Below are 19,107 nucleotides of genomic sequence, written 5' to 3'. Positions count from 1 at the left end.
GCAGCGAGGGGGGAACTGGCAGTATTTGCAGAGGCTCTGGGGTTGCTTTGGTGCCAGTGCCTTCGTGACTGTAGTGATGGAAGGAAGCATGGTGCACGCTGGTGCACACCAAGATGCTGCCTTGGGGACAACAGCAGTGTTGGAGCTGGAAAAAACAGTCCGTGTCTGCTCTGGTGCTCTCATTTGCAGTGTCTGCCATGGGAATGGAGGCTGCCTTTGCCTTTCTTTGGGGTAGCGGGTCCCTTGGGGGGAGTGAAGGCTTGGCAGAAGGCCCAGGATAGTTTTGGGGGCCAAATCTGATCTCAGGGTCTGACTAGACCCTGCACACCCAGCAGCTAGTGGCACAAATTGTGTGTGGTGGTGGCCCTGTGCACCAAAAATGGTACCGAGCTGGAGCGGAGTCCAGGCAGGACTGGAGCTTTCTCTGATCGGGTGGTAGCAAGAGATAAGCTTTGCCTTAAGTGATTAAGAACATGAATGTAGCAATGTTGGGAGGTAAAAGAGGGGAATGATTCATCTGAGCGTACAAGAGGGAGCTTCCCATCTTTCCTCAGTCTCCTTTTATCCGTTTGTTTCTTAGACTATGCTACTCACATGGAAGTGAGTCCCTGTAGGGTTAACTGCAGAGCTGTGCCCACCTGTTGAACACTGGCCCTCGCCACTACCTGCGCTTCTGAAGTGGAACAAAATAATGGGAATGCAGCAGTGCAGGGGGAGGAGGGACGGCCCGGCGCGACGCCGAGCCCCGCGGCGCGCGCCCACGTGGAGGGGCTGGCATGGGCTCTCCAGCCCGGGGAAAAAAACACTCCCATCCCCAAAAGGGAGCGAGCACTAACCTAATAAAGGCACCAGCTGGACGAAGGGAAAACCAGCTCTTCGTCAAAAAAAAAAAAAAAACTCCTTTCATTAGAAAAATAATATATTTCATCCAAATAAGGTAAAAATATTTGAAATGGGGCAGAAGTGAGCACTAGGCAGCATCTGTCAGGCCCTTTCTGGAAAGGGGAAGATTATTAAACTCAATTACAATTTATTTTTGTAAAGTGTCTTTCAGACTAAAAATCTCCCCAAATGCTTTGCAAGGACTGCTCAGGGGTTACTTTGCAATATGGAGCATCTTAGAAGAACACCCCTCAGTTTCCCCTAGGCTCCTATTTTCTGTATCTGCTGGAGGATTTAACCCTTTAGGATTTTTTTATTCTGAATTTGTGCAAGTAGCAAGAGATCTTTTATGATGCTGGCCACAAAAATACAGGGCTACGGGGGTGGGGATTGCCATAGTTTTTCTTTTCTGCTTTAGATAAGATTATTGCTTTTCTCTAGGACGATGCCTCCTGACTGAGGTGGTGATTGGAAGGGTAGGTGTGATTAAGAGCATCTAAAAGCACATCTGGTTTATTTGTTGCCCGTTTTTCTTGTTGTGCCTGTCACTTTGCCAGCCTGCTCGTCTGTCTGTCGGTCACTTTGTCTCTGGCATGTCTGTGTGTGCAGCATCCCTCTTGTTGGTTTGTCTTCTCTTATGCCCGTCTGCCTCCTAACACCCCTTCCCTTTTGCTCTCCAACACTTCAGAAAGAGACTGCGACTTTATCCCTCTGCTTCTTAAGCCCATACTGAGCTTTTACACATCTGGAGCCAGAGTAACACCTCTTGACAATTAATTTCTTTAATTGGCGTAATTAAACTAGAGCACATTCTTTGGTAGATGGTCTTCCATCCCTGTGAATGAACTTGTCTCAGTTAAAGCAATTTAAGCTATGTGCACGCACAAAAAACTTTGTGCTAAGTTCCTGCAACTTTGTAGATGAACTTTTTTTGCTTCCTCTTTGCCTTCGGACAGTGTCAACAGCAGATTTCATCTCCACGTGCCTGTTTGCCAGCTTCCCTCTGTGTTTTGCATCCCTTCCGTGCTGTGCTGTAGTAGGAGCTCTCCCCTCTCCGCAGACCCTAAGCTCTGGGTGCGAGGTGAGGGACAGGGTCCCTTCTTGCTCTGCGGCCTTTTCTGTTCCCCAGAAAGAGGCAGGTGCAGCCTAACAGCTGCCTGGAACTGGAGCCTCGTGTCTGTTTTTAACCCTTACCCCAACTATTTATTTACAGGAAAAAAGAAAGAAAGGGAGGGGGGAAAAAAAAAAGCCGTCGTCACTAGTGGGCAGACCCCTGGCTACCAGGCAGAGTTGGTCCCCCTGCATCCAGGGTGTAACGGGCTCTTCCTGGGCTGGGACTGCGAGGTTACTGCTTTGGCCCCAGATCAGATGGCTTCATTTTATCCTCCTCTTTAATATTGCAGACTGCAGAGCTGTAGGTTCAGGCAGAGCTCAGTTCTGTCTGGGGCTGCACAAGGGGGCTGCCTGGTGGCAGCAAGGGCTTGGGACAAATGCCCTTGGAGGTGGCTTCACAGAGAGCCCCAGGCAGCTCCCTGTCCTGTGGGAAGGGAAGGGGGCAGGGAAAGGCTCCTTAGTCTGCCTGTCAGATAAATCTTTCTCTGTTTACTTAAATCCTCAGTGTTTCTTCATTTGTTTGTTTAAAAGTTTCCCTGCCAAAAAAGAGCAAAGGAAGGAGGGAAGCCGCCTCCACCGGCTGCCCCTCCTGGGCCAGGATGGGGCCCGGGCAGTTCAAGGGCAAGAGCAGGAGCAGGACGAGGAGCCGGAGCACTCTGCCTCCCCAGGGCCAGCGACGGGACCGGCTCCTTCCCAAGCAAGTGCACGGAAAGTCGGCAGCCCTGGGAAGGGAGGTGCCTGTCTGGGCATCTCATGGGACCCATTCTTGCCCCTGGACTGTCAGGAGGAACTTGTCACCCTCTCAAACACCCACCTGCATGGGCTGCTTGGTGCCTTTGTCCCCAGGTGGCAGAGAGCACAAAAGCAGGGGCTTCCTGCCAAAGTTCTGCGTTGAGGTACGTGATAGAGGTGGATTGGGAAGGTCTTAGCTGTTCTGCCTGCTCAGAACTCTTTGTTGTCCCGCACTTCTGTGTCATTATCTTTCTCCCTTCATTTAGAGTATGATAACCAATGCTCAGTGTAAAAAAAATCCACGAAATCTTGAGGAATTTATTATTAATTTGATAGTTATTACCTATTAAAGGCTGGTTTCTATCCTAGCTCCCATAGCTGGTCATCATAGGATGAACAATATGAAAAAAAGTTGGCCCAAAATTTTCCCCCCTCTTTTGTGCAACCTTCTTTTTTCTTTCCTTTTTCTCTTGTCCTGTCAGAAGGAGGAGGAGACCATGTTAGGATAACTCTTGCTAGTCTTGTAAGAGAACTGGGACTTTCCAATCCTGCCATCCTATCCGAGCGGGGTGTCCCACTTTCTCAAGAGTGGGTTGAGCTGTAGCAGCAGCATCGTGTTGCCCGGGTGAATATCCTCCCTGGGCAGAGCGCATTTTACTGTGTTTCGTACTGGGTTGAGCAAGCTGGAGCAAGGAGAACTTCTCTGGCCGCTTCTGCAGGCCCTGGCACCGGCTGCGCTGCGTTCCGGCCTTCACCGCTCCTGCGAGACGGTGGGTGCTACAGGGGCTCACTGGAAAGGAGCTGGGATCTCATGAAGACTTGTAAGAAAGGCTCCTGCAAAATACATCTCACGCAATGTGAAAACTCTTGCTTGTAGATCCGAGGCCTAAGGGGAGCTGTAACCTCATGTATTATTTTTCTAATTGCTATAAACGCTATTGCTACACTGTGCTAAGCAATTGGACTCATAGTCTTGCTCATCTTGTGCCACCATAATGGCCATCACCCTTATTTGAGGCCAACACTGATACTGTTGCCTATTTCTGTCATTGCTGGCCTTTGCGACCTCGCAAGGACAATTCCCTGCGCACTAGGGCTGCAGTGGGCATGTCTGGATGATGACATCTAAAGAACAGGATAGCTGGAAGCAGCGGCAGAACCATCTGGTCGCCTGTTCTGTGTCCTCGAATACCTTGAATGCCTCTTCATGTTTGAGGAAAATGAACTTTTGCTGCTTCTATTGGATTAAAGTCTGTGAATTGTTTGGAAAGGGGAAAGCAGAGCTTCTCTGCTTGAGTTGCACATCTGGGTGGGTGCCAAAGGCTCTACCCTTTCTGGATGGCTGTGGCAGCAGTTGCTGCACAAGCCTTGGTAGAGCACTTAGAGCCATGCACAGATGCCCAGTGTCATGCGTGAGCCAGGCAGTGTAGTTCTGTGCATGTGTGTGCCTGTGTGTAGGGTCCTACACATACAAAATTGCTGCTACAGGATAGGCTCAATGCACTCAACGTGGTGGCAGCAGGAAGGGGCTGGTTTTTCTCCTGGCTTTAAAACTAGCAGCCTCCCTGGGTGTCTGCTGCTTTCCTTCTCCTTCCCCACAGCGCGCGGAGCGCAGGGGCTGGATGCAGAGCTGCAGATGCAGAGCTGCACTGTCACCAGCTGCACGAGTCTGCAGAGTGCAGCCGTCAGGCTTTGGTTGGATCACCTTGCTGCTGCTCCCATAACGTCGTCATTCTTGTAAGTGCAGTGAGAGCGCCGCAAAGAGCAGGCAAGTTCCAGCAAGAGCTTTCAAGCACCAAGTCGTGTTGTTCCCCTCCCGGAAACACAGTGATGTAAATATCCCTTGTGCTGTGGGCAGAGCTCCAGTGAGAACAAACCTCTGTGCTCCAAGGTCGGATTAGGAGCATGTTCAGATAATGACATCTGAAAACAGGATGGCTGGGAGCTGCAGCAGAGCAACCAAGGGGCTTTGAAAGAGAGAGGAGTCTAATCCTCTCCGCTAATAAGGAGGTGGCTGCTGCCAGGCATTGGCTTGGCAAGCTCTGCTCTGCTGTTTCTGTGTTCTCTGGCAGATGGCAGAAGGACAGTGAGGTGCAAACACCTGCCTAGAGATGCTGGGGAAACATGAAGCAGGAGCTGGGGGGGTTCCTGTTTCTTCTTCGGGTATAAGAGCAGCCCCATGGCTGCTCCTGCCTCTGCTCCCTCGCAGCGATGCCACGGGAAAGCCAGCACAGCCTGGCTGGTGCCAGGCCACCTTGGTGCAGCGGCTCCCCTGGCACCGCAGTGGCTGTGAGCCAGGCTAGGAGGGAAGGATGCCCTGAGAGCCAAGCGCAGCTGCCGCTGCCGAACCCGCTGCACTGCCGGGCCCTCGAGCCGGGCGGCAGCCGGGGGTGCGGGGTCTGTGCGCGGCCCCGCTCCTCCGCAGTGACAGAGCAACGTTTGTGTGTGTGGGGAAAGGCAACTCCGGAGCTCCCTGCCTATTTCTGGCTCAGTGCAGGCACAAACTACCGCAGGGAGCCCACGTTACTCCACTCAGCACTGTGTGCACAGCGCGTCCTGCCGCCCATAGGGTAGCGAGAGGCTGTTTGCACTGGAGCACCCAAGGTAGCTTGTTCACACGCTTGCTCTGTCGAGCAGCGAGGGGCTGTGGTGGTGAAAGCGTGTTCTAGACCCGGAGCTGGAAGGCCCAGGCCCAGCACAGTTGGGTTAGGAGTAAGGCTGGAACAACCTCCATGTTACATATTCAGTGGCCAGTGAGCTAAACTGTTCAGTGGCCAGCGGTCTGAGCTGAACTGTTGTTTCTTTACAGTCAGAACGAGCAGCGCTGGATGGGCTGCACTGCTGCAGTGTTACACTCCAGTGCAGCTGTCAGGACGCCTTCCTGCCTGGAAAGACATTCGCATCCCGAACCGCAGGCATCGTATCCTGCCGCGCACATGAGCTACACCTACTGCCGAGGCAGGCCAAGTAAGATGCACTTGCTTTTGTTAGCATCGTGCGTTAGATACCTGCTGCACTGTTAGTGTGTTCTTGCTAACTGCTATAGGGCTGCAAGATGGTGTTTTGGTGGCTTTTAGTGTTAACACCTGGCATACAACCTCCGCTCTTGGATAATCCTCCTACCCCATCTCTATCCCTTCGTGAACAAGTGAGGTTTGTCTTTTTTTTTTTTTTTTTTTTTTTTTTGTTAGCCTGTACCCAGACTTAGGCTGCTGAAAGGTCACTGAGCGGGGCTGGAATGTAACGAAGCTTTTGCTGGAGCACAGCGAGCAGAATTCCCAAGCAGATCCCAATTTGCAGGCTGAGGGAGGAAAGGGAAAGTGAAAACTCAAGCAGGCACATCCATAATTCCAGGTCCCAGTTTAGCAAGCCATGAAGGCGCGAGTGTCGCTTCCATCCTGTCCCAGGGAACACTTCAAATAAAAACACAGGGCTGCCTAAAAGTTTGTGAGACCAGAGTCCAGGAAGGCAGATCCTGCTTCCTTTGGCAGTTGCCATCACTGTCTGCTCCCAGACTTGTTAGATCTTTAAAAAATAAACAGCTCCTCAATCAAGAAGACAACTCGCTCATTTGAAATTTTAGTTTTTTTCCAGTTTTTATTGAGTGAAAATGTCAAACCTTGCATCAGTCATGCAAAAAAAATCAAATAAATAAAACACATATATTAAATTTCTAATAGCACTAAATTCAAGTGGAAAAATATTCAGTTCTTAATAACGCAGGTGCTGAAGAGACCAGATTCAAGTAAATCAGAGCACACCATCCTGTTTAGGGTGTTTTTTTTTTCACTTTCTGCATTTTTGTCTCAAAACCTATATATATATCTATATATCTATATATATGTATATACATATAGATATATACACACACACATATATATGTGCATACATATTATTTTTATATTTATATATATACACATACATATTTATAAAACATTAAAAAGAGCATTGGTGGTTCAAGCATTTATTTCCCCCCTCCCCCACGGAAAGAAAAAATAAAACAACAACAAAACAAAAAAATTACACATTTAAAATTCAAAATGAGCTAGCAATGGCTTATAGTCCTAGTGTGCAATATGGATATTACAAAAGGCTAGAATTCTCCCTCTTTTTTTTTAAAGTTTTTTTTTTTTTTTGCTACATTGGAAAAAGAATCTTTTTTTTTTTTTTCTTTACAAAATTCCTTCCACACGGACTTTAATCCAGTTGAGTTTGTGGCTAGAATGAACAATCTAGTCAAAAGTTTTATTTTTTTTGCTCTTCAGTAGTGAATGGTAGCAGAATCAGAAGGTCCATCTCAAGGTTTGTGTTTTTTTTTTTTTTTTGGACAGAATAGTTCCACTTCCTCTCTCCTCTTTCCCCCTCCTAATACAGTTGGTTGAATCGCTCTCTCTTTCTCTGGTCCTTACTTTAGTAACATTCGTCTAAACACGCATTTCCATAGTATTAACAGTCCTGTTGATATGGTAGCTCGAAGTGGGAATAAAAACCCCACCTCACCGAAACAGGGATTTGTGCTGTGGGGCTGTTGTTCAGGAAAGCACTTAAGCAGGGGCTTAAATCTCTGCCTATTCAGAAAGCGTGTGCTTAAGAGTTTTGCTGAATTAAAGCCTTAACATGGCAGAATAAAAAAAAAAAAAAAAAAGGGTTTAACTTTCTTGACTTTGTTGTTGTTGTTGCAAATACAGACATAGTAAGGGATTTATAGAAGTGGAGCAGCAGCCTCAGGGCAGGGCCAGCGCAGGGAGACCCTCTGGGCTGCCCCAGTCGCCCGGCCCTGGGGGGCCTCAACCTCCTGGGGGTCAGGCCCAGCTTAGGGGCAGACGGGGCTGCACCCTGTCGGGAAAGAAAAACCCTTCCCTGCAGCAGCTCCCGCTGGAGCGGTGAAGGTCTGGGAGAAAGGCCGGGAAGTCAGGGGGAAGCAGGGGGGCCTTGGGGGAGAAACCGGTGTGTGCATAGATAGAGAGAGCCCCTCCGGCGGGCGCCTGGGCAGCTCCGAGCGCGGCGCGGGCGGCCCCGGAGCTACAGGGCTGCTGCAGCTGTTTTTACCCCTTTCCTCCACACACTTCTGCTTTTCCCCAGCATCTTGTGAAGGGTCAGAGTCTGAGACACAAATGGGGAGGGGGTAAAAACACTCTGTCATGGTGCTGGTTCCCAGCTCAAATCAGCAGGGCAAGATCCTGAGCAGGCCGCTCTGGACACGAGCGAGCGGCTGAAATGAGCTCCCCATCTCGCCACTGAGCGCCCTCCGTCCCCGCCACGGTACAGGCAGGTTTCAGTTAACGCTTGCAGGATGCTGTGTTGAAGGCAGTGGGCTTGATCCTGCTCCCACAAAGTCCGTGATGGAGATCATGTTGATGTCACTGCTACAAATTAAACTATTTTTTGCAAAATGGGGATTAGGTTAGGTCAATAGATGCGCCTCTTGGAGCCCATCACCATAGTATCTAAATACTTGAATATGGGAAAAATGTACAAGTATACAGAACCCGTAGCAAATGCCATTAAAGTACAGTCTTTTTGCCCCATCTCAGTTCTACAAATTCCAGGCCCTCATGCCCTCACTCTGCCTCATTATATTCAAAAAACATGTTGTGCTAGAAAACACACAGCTGAGGGCAGGGGAATAACCAAACAAAACAAAAACAAACAAAAGAATGAAACCCTATAAAAATAAAATAAAAGCCACACAATAACTGATAGAGCAAAAGAACTCCAAAGTATTAAATAGACTACAAACTAGTAATAACAATATTTCATTTGTTTTGCTTTCATTTATCTCCTACAAAATTCAAGTTAAAATTCGGAATCGTGCAGCTCCAGTCAGTGCTAGGAGTGTGACGTCAGCCTCAAACCATAGCGTTAAGGCTCCCCCCTCCCCTGCCAACCCCCTACACTCACACACACACAAAACAAAAAAAAAGAGAAAAAAAGAAAAAAATAAGTAAAAAAAGAAAAATTGCACACAATTAACCGTATCTAGGGGCTATCCAGAAGGCAGGTGACCTCCCCCCACCACCCCCTGGCATTGGTTCTCTTTTGTTCTCTATATAATAATCTTTACAGAAAAAATACTGTACATTTTTTTTTGCCTTTCCTTTTGAAACATTATGTCTGTCCCCACACTGACACAGCTGAGTTGCTTGTTTATAAATCAGACCTGATCTGCACCAGCTTCTGGAAGGGGGAGGCATAAAACAACTTAAACTCCTTCAGGCCTGTATCTGCTTAGGGTGGAACAAATGAGGGGGTTCCTTGGAGCTAAAGGGGGTGTGGGGGGGTGCCTGCATGATGGCAGAAAAAAGGAATTAGAGTTTTAAAGGGGCGGGGGGCAGATGCATGTGACAAGCCTCAGACACAAGGAACCTTTTGGCAGGCTAGCACTGAAATCACTGCTCTCGGGATTAACTCAGCCTGCGAGGTCTTCCGCAGCCCTCGTGCACGCAGCTCACCCCTCTCGGACTCAGGTGAGGATTTTGGTCATCAGCCACTGTCCTGGCTGCAGGACGGCCTCCTGTGGGGCGAGTCCCCAGGCCAGGAAGAGGGCGCAGGGGAAGGGCCCCAGGCACCACAGGCAGCAGGGCTGAATGCAAGCGAGTTACAGCTGCCCACCATGTGCCAAGCTCCTAGTCCTACCTGGCAAAATTCATCAGCACAGAGCCAGGGATGCATTACCTGAGCTGAACTACAGTCTGGCCTCAACAGGCATCTTTTCCCCCAGCCTCTGCATTCTCGATGCTGCACCTGGGCTGCACAACAGTCCTCCCACTTAGTGCTGAACGAAGGGGACCCCCTGTCCCTCCAGTCTGAGCAGGAAGTCCAGCTGTGGGCTCATGACCACCTTGAGTTGGGCTCTGCCTTCTCCTGCCTCTTTGTGGGGTCAGCCTCTCCTGTAAGTCACCGGTGACAGGAGCGGGAGCCCAGACTCGCCTGCCCTGGGGAAGGGTGGGGAGGAGGGTCTTGTCCTGGCAAGGCTGCTGGGGTCAGCAAGCAGTAGTTACCACGGCTGGGACGCACCCCTGGAGCACCGTGCTCCTATGCTACACACGGCGCAGAGGGGCAGCGCACACCTCCCGACTCCGCTGAGTCCTCCTGAGATGGGGATACTGAAGCACCACAAAAAAAGCTTCACCCTCAACAGAGGGGAAGCACCTGGGGGTTGGGATGAGATGGAACTGGATGGGAGATTAGCCCCAGTTCTCCAGTGTGACTGACCCTCTCACTGCCTGCTGCGCCCTCCCACTTACTTCAGCTAAGCCCTACAGGCAGCAGAGTAAGGAAGGGGAAAGATGTCCTACAGCACTAGACAGAGAAAGTTTCACAATATAAATAGCATTCAAAATTATTATCATTAATAGTAAAAAGGATCTGGAAGAACAGAGGAGTGTCCCATTCCCACCCCTGCTCATTCATTAATGCGTCCTCATTTATGTGACAATAAATACCCGCTCCCACCCTTGCTGTCTGATGCCATTCATTTAATGCTGGAGAAAGAAGAGAGAGAGAGAGAGGGAGAAAGAGAGAGCGAGCGAGCACATCCCTCACCCCTCCTTCCCACTGGCAAAAGCAAAGCTAGTTGTCTTTGTGACACCAATTTCTTGCATGTTATATATGTGTGTGTGTGTGTACATTATATATATATATAGAGAGAGACACACACACAAATATATATTTCTAAAATTCATTACCTGTTGTTCCCACCCCCCCCTCCAAGAAGTGGAGATTATTATTAATATTGTACAACTGAAAACATGAAAAAAAAGAAGGAAAAAAAAAAACAGAAAGAAAAATGGGGGGGCTAAAAACCCACCCATAGTGAAGGGTCCCCAGATGGGTGCAGGCCCCACACACCATACAGGGGGCAAGGAAAAGCAGCCGACACCCTCAAGGTTCATGTCTGTAGGAAAGGGTAATTTTTTGCTGCAACTTGCCCTGATTTTCTGTGATGTGCAGAATGAAGTGATGCAGCACCAGTTCTGCTGCGACTTGTCTCTTACGGGGCCTGTGGAACATGGGTTTCCTTCCTTCCTCTCTCTCTCCTGTGGCACGGAGTTTGCTTTTTCACCTGCCATTCCAATCTTTGTTCTTGCCTCATATGGGGTCCTCTTAGTAATTCTGTTTAAGAGCAAAACCAAACCACTGCTGCTGCTGTCAGTAAGGTTAAGGAGATGCCACTGGAGCAAGGGTAGAGGCTGCGGCAGCAGCTGGAGCTGAAGTGGAAACAGGGGCTGGAGCGAGGGCTGGGGCTGGCTCGCCCTGAGACCTGGAAGCATCACCCTGGTCTGTGGAAGAAGCAGCCTCCTCTGTTTCCCCATCTTCCTTAGTGGCCAGGCCCTCAGGGTCAGGCAGTGATTCTTCAGAATCTGTATTCAGGTCTTCCTCTTCATCATCCTCATCATCGTCATCCTCCTCCTCCTCTTCTTCATCCTCCTCCTCTTCTTCATTCATCTCCTCCTCATCATCTTCCTCATCCTCTTGGGAAGACTCATCCTCATCCTCCACATCACCAGAGCCAGATGCCACTGCCCCCCTCTCCTGAGAGGCAGTCCCAGCTCTGCTTGGTGACGGCCCTTCAGTGACCTCTGGCTGCTTCTTGCTGAGGTCCAGGGAATCATTGAGGCCCACGCCAGCTGCGTTCTGCAGGAAGAAGAGGGAGCTGTTGTTGTCAGTGCTGAGGTTGAGGGAACTGTCCAGGTTGATGGAAGAGTTCTGGATGTCATACTCAAGAGTGGAGGGAGCGAGGCCCTCAGGACCAGGAGAGATGGCAGGAAGCTCCCCCCGCTCCTGCTTCTCGTGTTTGCGCTTGTGTGAGTCCATCTGAGACATCCCCACCACTGTGTGTTTGCAACCAGGGTAGGTGCAGTGGAAGTGGGAGCACTTGAGTTTGTACTTGCAGTCAGGCACCTCACAGTCCACGCTTGAGCTGAACTGGCAGAAGCCAGCAGCGCTGATGACGTCCTGCTTGCCGTGGTGCTTACGGTGGGCTGTCACCTTGGTGCTGTCAGTGCAGCGGAAGCCACAACGCAGACAGTGGAAGTGTGTGCTATTGCCCGAGAACTGACAGTCTGGGAAGTTGCAACTCAGTGAAGACTTGAAGCGTTTGAAATCATCCAGTACCAGGTTGTCAACACGGTCATGGTGCTGGGCGTGCTTGTACATGTGGGTACGGCCGCAGAACTTGTAGCCACAATTCTCCCGTGTGCAGTGGTAGTGGGTAACCTTGAGCGAGAATTGGCAGCTGGAGTCCTTGCAGTCCTCGTAGAGATCATAGCGGCGGAATCCCTCCAGCATCATCCCTTCATCCAGCATCTTACGCGAGGATGCAGTCTTACGGCGCTTGCCAAATGGGGACATGTCCTCAATAATCCAGAAACGCTTCTTGGCCCCTGAGGCAGTTGGCATAGTGATGGTATTCCCTGAGGAGAAAAAGGGAGAGTGGGATTGCTGACAGACAGCAAGATTGCTGTTCATCTCCTCTAACCATCCTGGCAAGCCCTGAACACAGCGCCGCGACTGCTCCCACCCCGCGGCTCATGTCTCAAGCTCCAGGCAAGCCTGACCTCTGGCTCATGTGCTGCCTGTGCATCAATCACACCCTCAGCTTTGAGCACACTCCACCTTGCCTCTTGTCAGTCTTGTGTACTCTGTATTGTCCAAATAGGAACCGCTGCTTCTCTGTTCTGCAAGTCTCACAGCCTTTTCTAGTTATCTCTACTTCTACTCTCGACACAGAGGAGCTGGCTTGTTCTAAAGAAAGGCCTGAGGTGTTTTACTACACTTTTATTGAAATAGAAGTGTCAAACTTGTTTGTGCTTACATGGGTACTGCTTTCCCCTCCCCATGCTCTTCATAAACTGGACAAAGTACATAAGTACAACTGCCAAGGACAGGCAAGAAGTCAAGGAAGACCCCATGCACGACTGAAGTGTGTGGGGAGGGATTTATAGAAATAGGATGGACTTTGGCCAGGAGACTGGAACATCCCTCACTGTAATGAGCCTACATATTACAATGAGTGCACTTAGAAAGACAGATGGACAGATGTTCAATGGGGCTAATTCTCATCATCACTAGCCAGCAAACTCTAAGACAAGATACCAGTTTTACAGCTTTCCCTTGGGTCTCAAAAATCACACAATGCCCCTAGTAAATAAAGAGCCCTCATCTATTTTCCAGTTTCGTTCACGGGGCCAGCATAATCGACTAGTGCTGACATCCCCTAGGATCAAGCTGACATCAAGGACTTGACCCCATTACATCTATTAACTTTGTTTCTTCTCTGCTTGCTGTTTCCAGAATCAAACCACAACCTCCAGTATCAACGTGCAGCACAGAGAAGGTTGGAGGTAGGAAAAATTCTCACCAAGTGCAAAACTGTGAGTGTAACTGGAAATTATAGTTTGCAGCTAAGACATTTGGGGGGAGGTGGGGAGAGAGAAAGGGAATGTTTGTTTTTTCATCTTCATGCTGGAACTGCCATCCTGTTAAAAGGAGGCATGATTTGTGACATGCAGTGCCTGGGGCTCAAGAATCCAGACTAGCTTGCATCCTTGTCTAGGAGAATGAAGCAGTCATTTGTTTGTTTGAATGTTGTAGAATTATTTTTTCTGGCTGATAAGCAGGTATTAAAAGTGATGGATGCTAGTTTTGCCATATCTGGCCCTTCAAATGTCAACCTTTTAAGAGAAGGTGGTGATTACGCAAAAGTTAAACTGACACTGTACTAAAAGATGCAAGGCTACAGAAGGGGTAGCAGCAGCCTAAGCAACGTGTTTGGTTCATGGGGGTTCCACAGATTGCTGGGTGAATGAGCTTGGCTTGGACTGCAAATAAGGAAGCAAGCTTGGGCATCCACGGGGAGACCATCTTACTGATATGCAGCTGGTGGAAACAGCAGTGTTAAGGCTAATTTAACCTGCATCAGGGAAGGAGTAACTTTCTATCGCTGTAGACTTCAAATTAGCAAGCTCCTAGCTTTAGAATCTGTGACCAATTACTATCTGCTCCCCTCAAAACATTTTCTATTGTAAAATCTTGTTTTCTGCATCCAAGCAACAAGGGCACTGTTGCCTAGACATCGTTGCCTGCTATCCAGATCAATTCCTTACCCCTCCTTCTAGAAAGAAAATTATTACAGCCAAACCATCAGGTCTCTTTAGTACGATGCAAATCTTATCTACATTCAGACACCAGAATGAGAACAACATGTTAGAGACAAGACTCCGGACAAAAAAACCCAGGGAATAAGTGGAATTAAACTGTTTTAAATTGTAACAAGGTATCTACTAGCTTTTACAACAGTTCAAATACACGTGCTTGAAAGTTTTGTTAAACAATTTTGTTTTCTCATGCAGGCAGAGTTTCAGAGCACGGTATGAAAAAAGGAAAGAGGAACCTCTCCTCTCCTCCTCTAGCCACTAGACGATGCTCAGTCCCTAAACAGCTGAGTGAAGATTACAAGCCTCAACAGATTTAATCCCAAGCAAATTTCAATAGTAAGTGCATGCCTTAAGCTTGTCCTGTCAACTACTAATGATGTGACAATTCAGGAAGCCATTTTAAAACCTAAAGGTGAAAAAAAGGAAACCTAAAAGAAAATAAATAGAGGAAAGCATGGCACAAAAGTGTTTCAGGTTGCATGCAAATCAGTTTAAAAGCAAATCAAAGCCTAATTTGTTGTGTCCTGTTTGGCTCACTGAAACTTACTTCTCTGAACAGGGCAAGGATCCTACTCCTGCCAAGTCCTATGACAAAAAACGCTGAACTTCCAAGGAGAGCTGGTTCTCCAGCCATAGTCCTCACCATTCACCTTGGATTTGTGCATTACCACATGCACACACTGAAACTGGCAGGAAGAATGAGTGGGACATTTATAGGCTGCCAAAATCCTCCTAAATGTGAACCTTAAGCATAAATATGCTCTTAATTAACTAGAAAAGAGCCAGAGTTGGGAAAAGAGGCCAAAACTGAGACACACCCTAAAAAACATTCCCAGCTGGAATGAGACTCCCCAGCCTGAGACATCTCTCATCTTAGTCACACATGGCAGCTTAACACTAAAAAAACTAGATGTATTTGCTGCAGCTGGGAGCAGATGCAAATAATGGTGAGTGTGAGAAACAGCCTGAGATGGCTGATGATGTCACCACCATGACACCAGACTGCCCTGTCTCTGTTACTTGGGCTGGGAAAAGCAGCCGTCGTTTTTTATGGCTTTCTATAGCAACAGGAAGCAGAGAAGTTGAGAGGACCAGTACAAATCCTGGAACCAGGTATTTTGTCAGCCATTTACCCACCAAGATGAGTGCAGCACTGTGCTAGCACCGAGCCTGGTAGCCTAGAAGATCTAAACCCAAAGGCCAAGTCCCATTAATGCTACCTGGTCAAGAGTCTGCGTTGTGTCCCACTGTTGTAAAGAAGCTAAGAGTGAGGGTTAACTACAGATTTTATTGTTAGTTTCTTTTTGTCATAGTTTGGAATTGTTGGGAAGTTACTTGTAGCTTTCTGACTTTTCACAATGGCTTGCTATGTTTTTAGTTACCTTCCTTAGCTTTATGGTTACCAGCTGGTATTACTGTGTCCACAGTCAAATGCAGTAGGCATAGAGGGCCCTTGAATAAAGTTAAATGAGAACAGAGTGACATATGCTTTTCTTTACTGGCCCAGAGGAAATCCGGGGAGCAGAGAAAACCATGGGCAGGGTGAGTGGGGGAGGAGGTGGGCAAGGAATACTAAGAGAGAAAGCAAAGAACTGTTACCTGCTGCATCCTGAACTAAGGGAACGTCACTTTTTACTGGAGTTGGAGTGGCAATGATGGGCGAGAACCCAGCGGTGCTGGCGGCAGGCATGACAATGCCCCTGCTGGATCCCAGCGTGGCACTGAGCAGGGAGTATGAGAGACAAGATGGAGAGAAGAGATAGGGAAGGGTGGGAAGGGGAGACCTAAGCAGGGCTTGTGAGAAAGATGGAGGCAGAGGTGGTGGCTGAGGCTGCGGTGCATTGTGGGCAGCATCATCGGCAGCAGCGGTAGCAGTAGAAGGAACCAGGCAGCCTGGAGAATGTGGAGAGAAAAAAAAAAGGCAGAAAAAAAGGAAAAAAAAAACAAACAAAAAAGAAAAACAAAAGAACTGAAATGAGAACCCAAGAGCGGAAGCAGTATGATGAAAATGGAAAATACATTCACAAATGTACGAAACGGAACTGTAACGGAGAGGAAATGGAAGGTGAGGAACTGACAGCATCAGGAAGAGGACGGGTATCTCTGCAAAAGTGAGGAGGGGCCTTAGTGGCATGAGGGAAGAGATACAGTCTCCCAAGCAGCGATTCCTGCTTGTTTGGGCCCCACTGACATGGAGCAGCTTTTATCAACTGACTGCTGTGAGGGGGGCCTGGAGCACTGGGCACACGAGATCCCTCGCTCCATGGCCAGCAGTGGGGGCCATGCCCTTGGAGGTGGCACTCGGACAGTGTGCTGACAGTGCAGAGTCAGCAGACAGGAACTGCTGTCCCACCAAAAACTCTTTGGAGGAACTATGACGCCACAGGGGAACCACTATCATGATCCAGCAGCGTTCATATGAAGGTTGCCTAAGGAGATGTGTTACCTGACAACCTTTATCTATCTGATGTGGGAAGGACAAGTAGGAAAATCTATTTGAAATTAAAGCAAACTCACAGAGGCAGCCTTGCTAGAATGCAACACCTAACTCTGGGAAGGACAGCCAAGAGATCCTTGGGTCACCACTAGATGATACAGAACTAACTCCTAACACACATTTGGCTGCTGAGAAGCTAAATGTACCACAGGGCCGAGGGAGATGACTGTTCAGTGGTCCTGCAAACAGGAAACAATGAGAGATCTGACTGCCAGAAAGGGGGATGGTGGAGCTCTCCTCTGTGCAGCACTGCACAAAGTGGCACAAGAGGCTTGAGTCTTTTGTATGAGGAAAGGAGGTCAGTGAGCTTTCACGTGTTGCTTTCTGAAGATGTAGTAGTTTCTCCCTGTCCCTGTGTATTTGGTACTGTACAGTCTTTCTGAACCTCAAGAGTATAGGAAAATGCCTGACTTCAGAGGAAGCACAAAGAAATACAAAAGGATATTGGGAAAATGCCAGGAAAAAATGCTCCACACCTTTTTTTTTTTTTAAGATCAGTTATTCAAATAGATTCAACACCAAGATACATGATAAAAACCTCTCCTTACGTGGAAAGCAAGATATGCTATTAGTTCATGGACCCTTGAGGTGTATGTTCAGATGGAGCTCCTCTTGCATATAATGGCTGGGAACTGGGTTAGTACAAGGCACTACTAGGTCTAAAGCTGAACTGGTGCAGCTTGTATTTTCAAGGTGCTGTTTGCTTTAGCCTCTTTTTATGAGTTTCTCTCTCAAGAGAACATGTAACTGATAATCCACTTCCCCTCCGTTCTCTATTACCTGCTGATGTACTTTCATTGCCCACTGGAGTGCTGGAGCAGCTGCGGTCCATATTGGAAGATTCCGAGGATATCCCTCCAGGGCTACAGCCAGTATAATCCATGTACTCATCTGTTTCAGTGTCCATCATGCTCTGGGGTCCCTGAAAGGAAGCTGGGGTTCCTGATGAAGCTGGGCTGGGTGCCATGCTGCCAACATGGGGGAGATTTTCATTTCTTGGAGTGTGGCCAATAACCTGCAGCAAGAAAACAGGACGGGGACTTTCACACCAAAAGCAAGATGCCAAGACCAAAACCATCTGTCTGCACGTTTTCTCTGCCTCTGTTCTTGGGGGATAGCTGGAACATGCCTGCAAGTGGAATCTATGGCACTGAGGCTGGGAGCATGAGTTTTGCTTCACTGGGAGCTCAGAGTGTTAATCTTGGCACGCGCATCCTGGTATGTGAATTGTGATGCATTCAGAGGCTGGGAGTGTTAATCTTGGCACCAATATCCTGGTGTGTGGATTCTGATGCATTCAAAAACAGGAGGTGTTAATCTTGGCATTGCTACTTCACTGTGTAGGTCCTGCTGCATTTAGAGACTGGGAATATAACTACTGGCATGAGTGCCCTAGTGCCTGCGTGCTGATACATCCCAACAGGGAACGCCGCCTGAAAGCCATGCTCCTCCGTGTGTCTCCTGCCATGCTCTGCACACCTGCAGCTGCTGGAGCCTGGCACGACACGGTCTCCTCTGGTAGGAACACGGCTAAGACCCAAGGAGGATTTCCACAAAGGCACATGGTAAGTGCTTACTGACCACCAAGCTGCCAGAAGAACTGGGGTTAGTACTTTTAATTGCAGAAAGGCAGTGGCACTGCAACAATTACGTTAGCTTTGCCACATGTCCCAACTTGCTCTTTCAGCCTCTTTTATTATTTGCTGGACTGCTGAACAGGCTAAGCACAGCAACAGTTGCAGACTGGCACTGTTTGCTCCAGGATTCCTTTGACAATGACGACTACTTCTCTGCTGTCAGTGACACAGAATGTCCAGTGATGGAGATGAAGGTCAAAACTAGTTGTTTTTCAGCTCAGCACTTTAGAAGCCTTAAACATTTTTAAAGCCATATAGCAGAGACAAAACTATCTGTTGAGCCTCTGCTAAAGCTACTGCAACAGTAACACCAATTCCTTGGCATGTCACACAGCAAACTCATTAAATCCAACAGCAGCGAACCTGAACAATTAACTTATTGAAAGTACCTGACAACCAGCAGGGACCTCCCATTCCCATGTGGTAGAATGAAAGGGGATTCCCATCTTACTTCTGCAGCTTTTGTTTTTCATATACCAAAAGATGTCCCTAGGGCCAGGCTAGCCACAGGAGGTTAAATAAAACTAGTTTGTTTCATATTCCAGGTCAATGAGGAAGCTAAACTAAGGAATTAGAAGAAAGAAACAGGAGGTTGCAGGAATGCTACCATTCTGAGCAGCAGCTCTGTGCTGCAGTTGAAACGCTTTGAAACTCTTCAATTTACTCACAAAACACGACCAAACCTAATCTGCCAGTTGCTTTCAGTTATGTTATAAAAATAAAGCAACTATGTTGCCCTGGTACTTTCTGAGAAAGGACAAAAAAGTCCCAATTTATCTCAACTCCAAATCAAGCAAGAGAAATGTTGAGGCTGGTATTTCTTCCATTCTAGGTGACAGCAGCAAATATTTTTTTCGTGTGCAACAGGGTATGTTTACTTTAACCAAAATGGTCAATTCCTCCATGGCCTAAGCACTTCCATTTTAATAAGCCAACTGGTGTATACTGAGAGAACAGGGAGCGAGTACAGGTCATAAATATGAGTATCTTGAAGTGTTAGCCCTCTCGTGTTTTTCTCTACCACTCACCAGGAAAGGCTGTTCAGACTGAGCAGTGCTTTGATGTCTGTGTGTCAACATCTTTCCTA

The 19,107-nt window shown here is 48.2% G+C and overlaps 1 protein-coding gene across 1 annotated transcript in view; it reads right to left on the bottom strand.

Annotated features, from left to right (window-relative positions):
• Nucleotides 1-10,500: 10,500 nt before the first annotated feature.
• CASZ1 (castor zinc finger 1) overlaps nt 10,501-19,107 on the bottom strand; it is a 78,459-nt gene continuing 69,852 nt past the window's right edge. The window contains exons 17-19 of the mRNA XM_088536170.1: nt 17,164-17,398; nt 15,486-15,779; nt 10,501-12,143 (exon numbers count right to left, since the gene is read on the bottom strand). Of these exons, the coding sequence (XP_088392296.1) occupies nt 10,888-12,143; nt 15,486-15,779; nt 17,164-17,398 (1,785 nt within the window). The 3' untranslated portion in view covers nt 10,501-10,887. The remainder of the gene's footprint in view (nt 12,144-15,485; nt 15,780-17,163; nt 17,399-19,107) is intronic.

Source organism: Tinamus guttatus, unplaced genomic scaffold, assembly GCF_059628265.1.
Source record: "Tinamus guttatus ecotype Peru unplaced genomic scaffold, ASM5962826v1 Tinamus_guttatus_pri_ptg000652l, whole genome shotgun sequence".
Taxonomy (NCBI): domain Eukaryota; kingdom Metazoa; phylum Chordata; class Aves; order Tinamiformes; family Tinamidae; genus Tinamus; species Tinamus guttatus.
The sequence above is the reverse complement of the archived record's forward strand: the minus strand, read 5'-3'. Positions and strand labels throughout refer to the sequence as shown.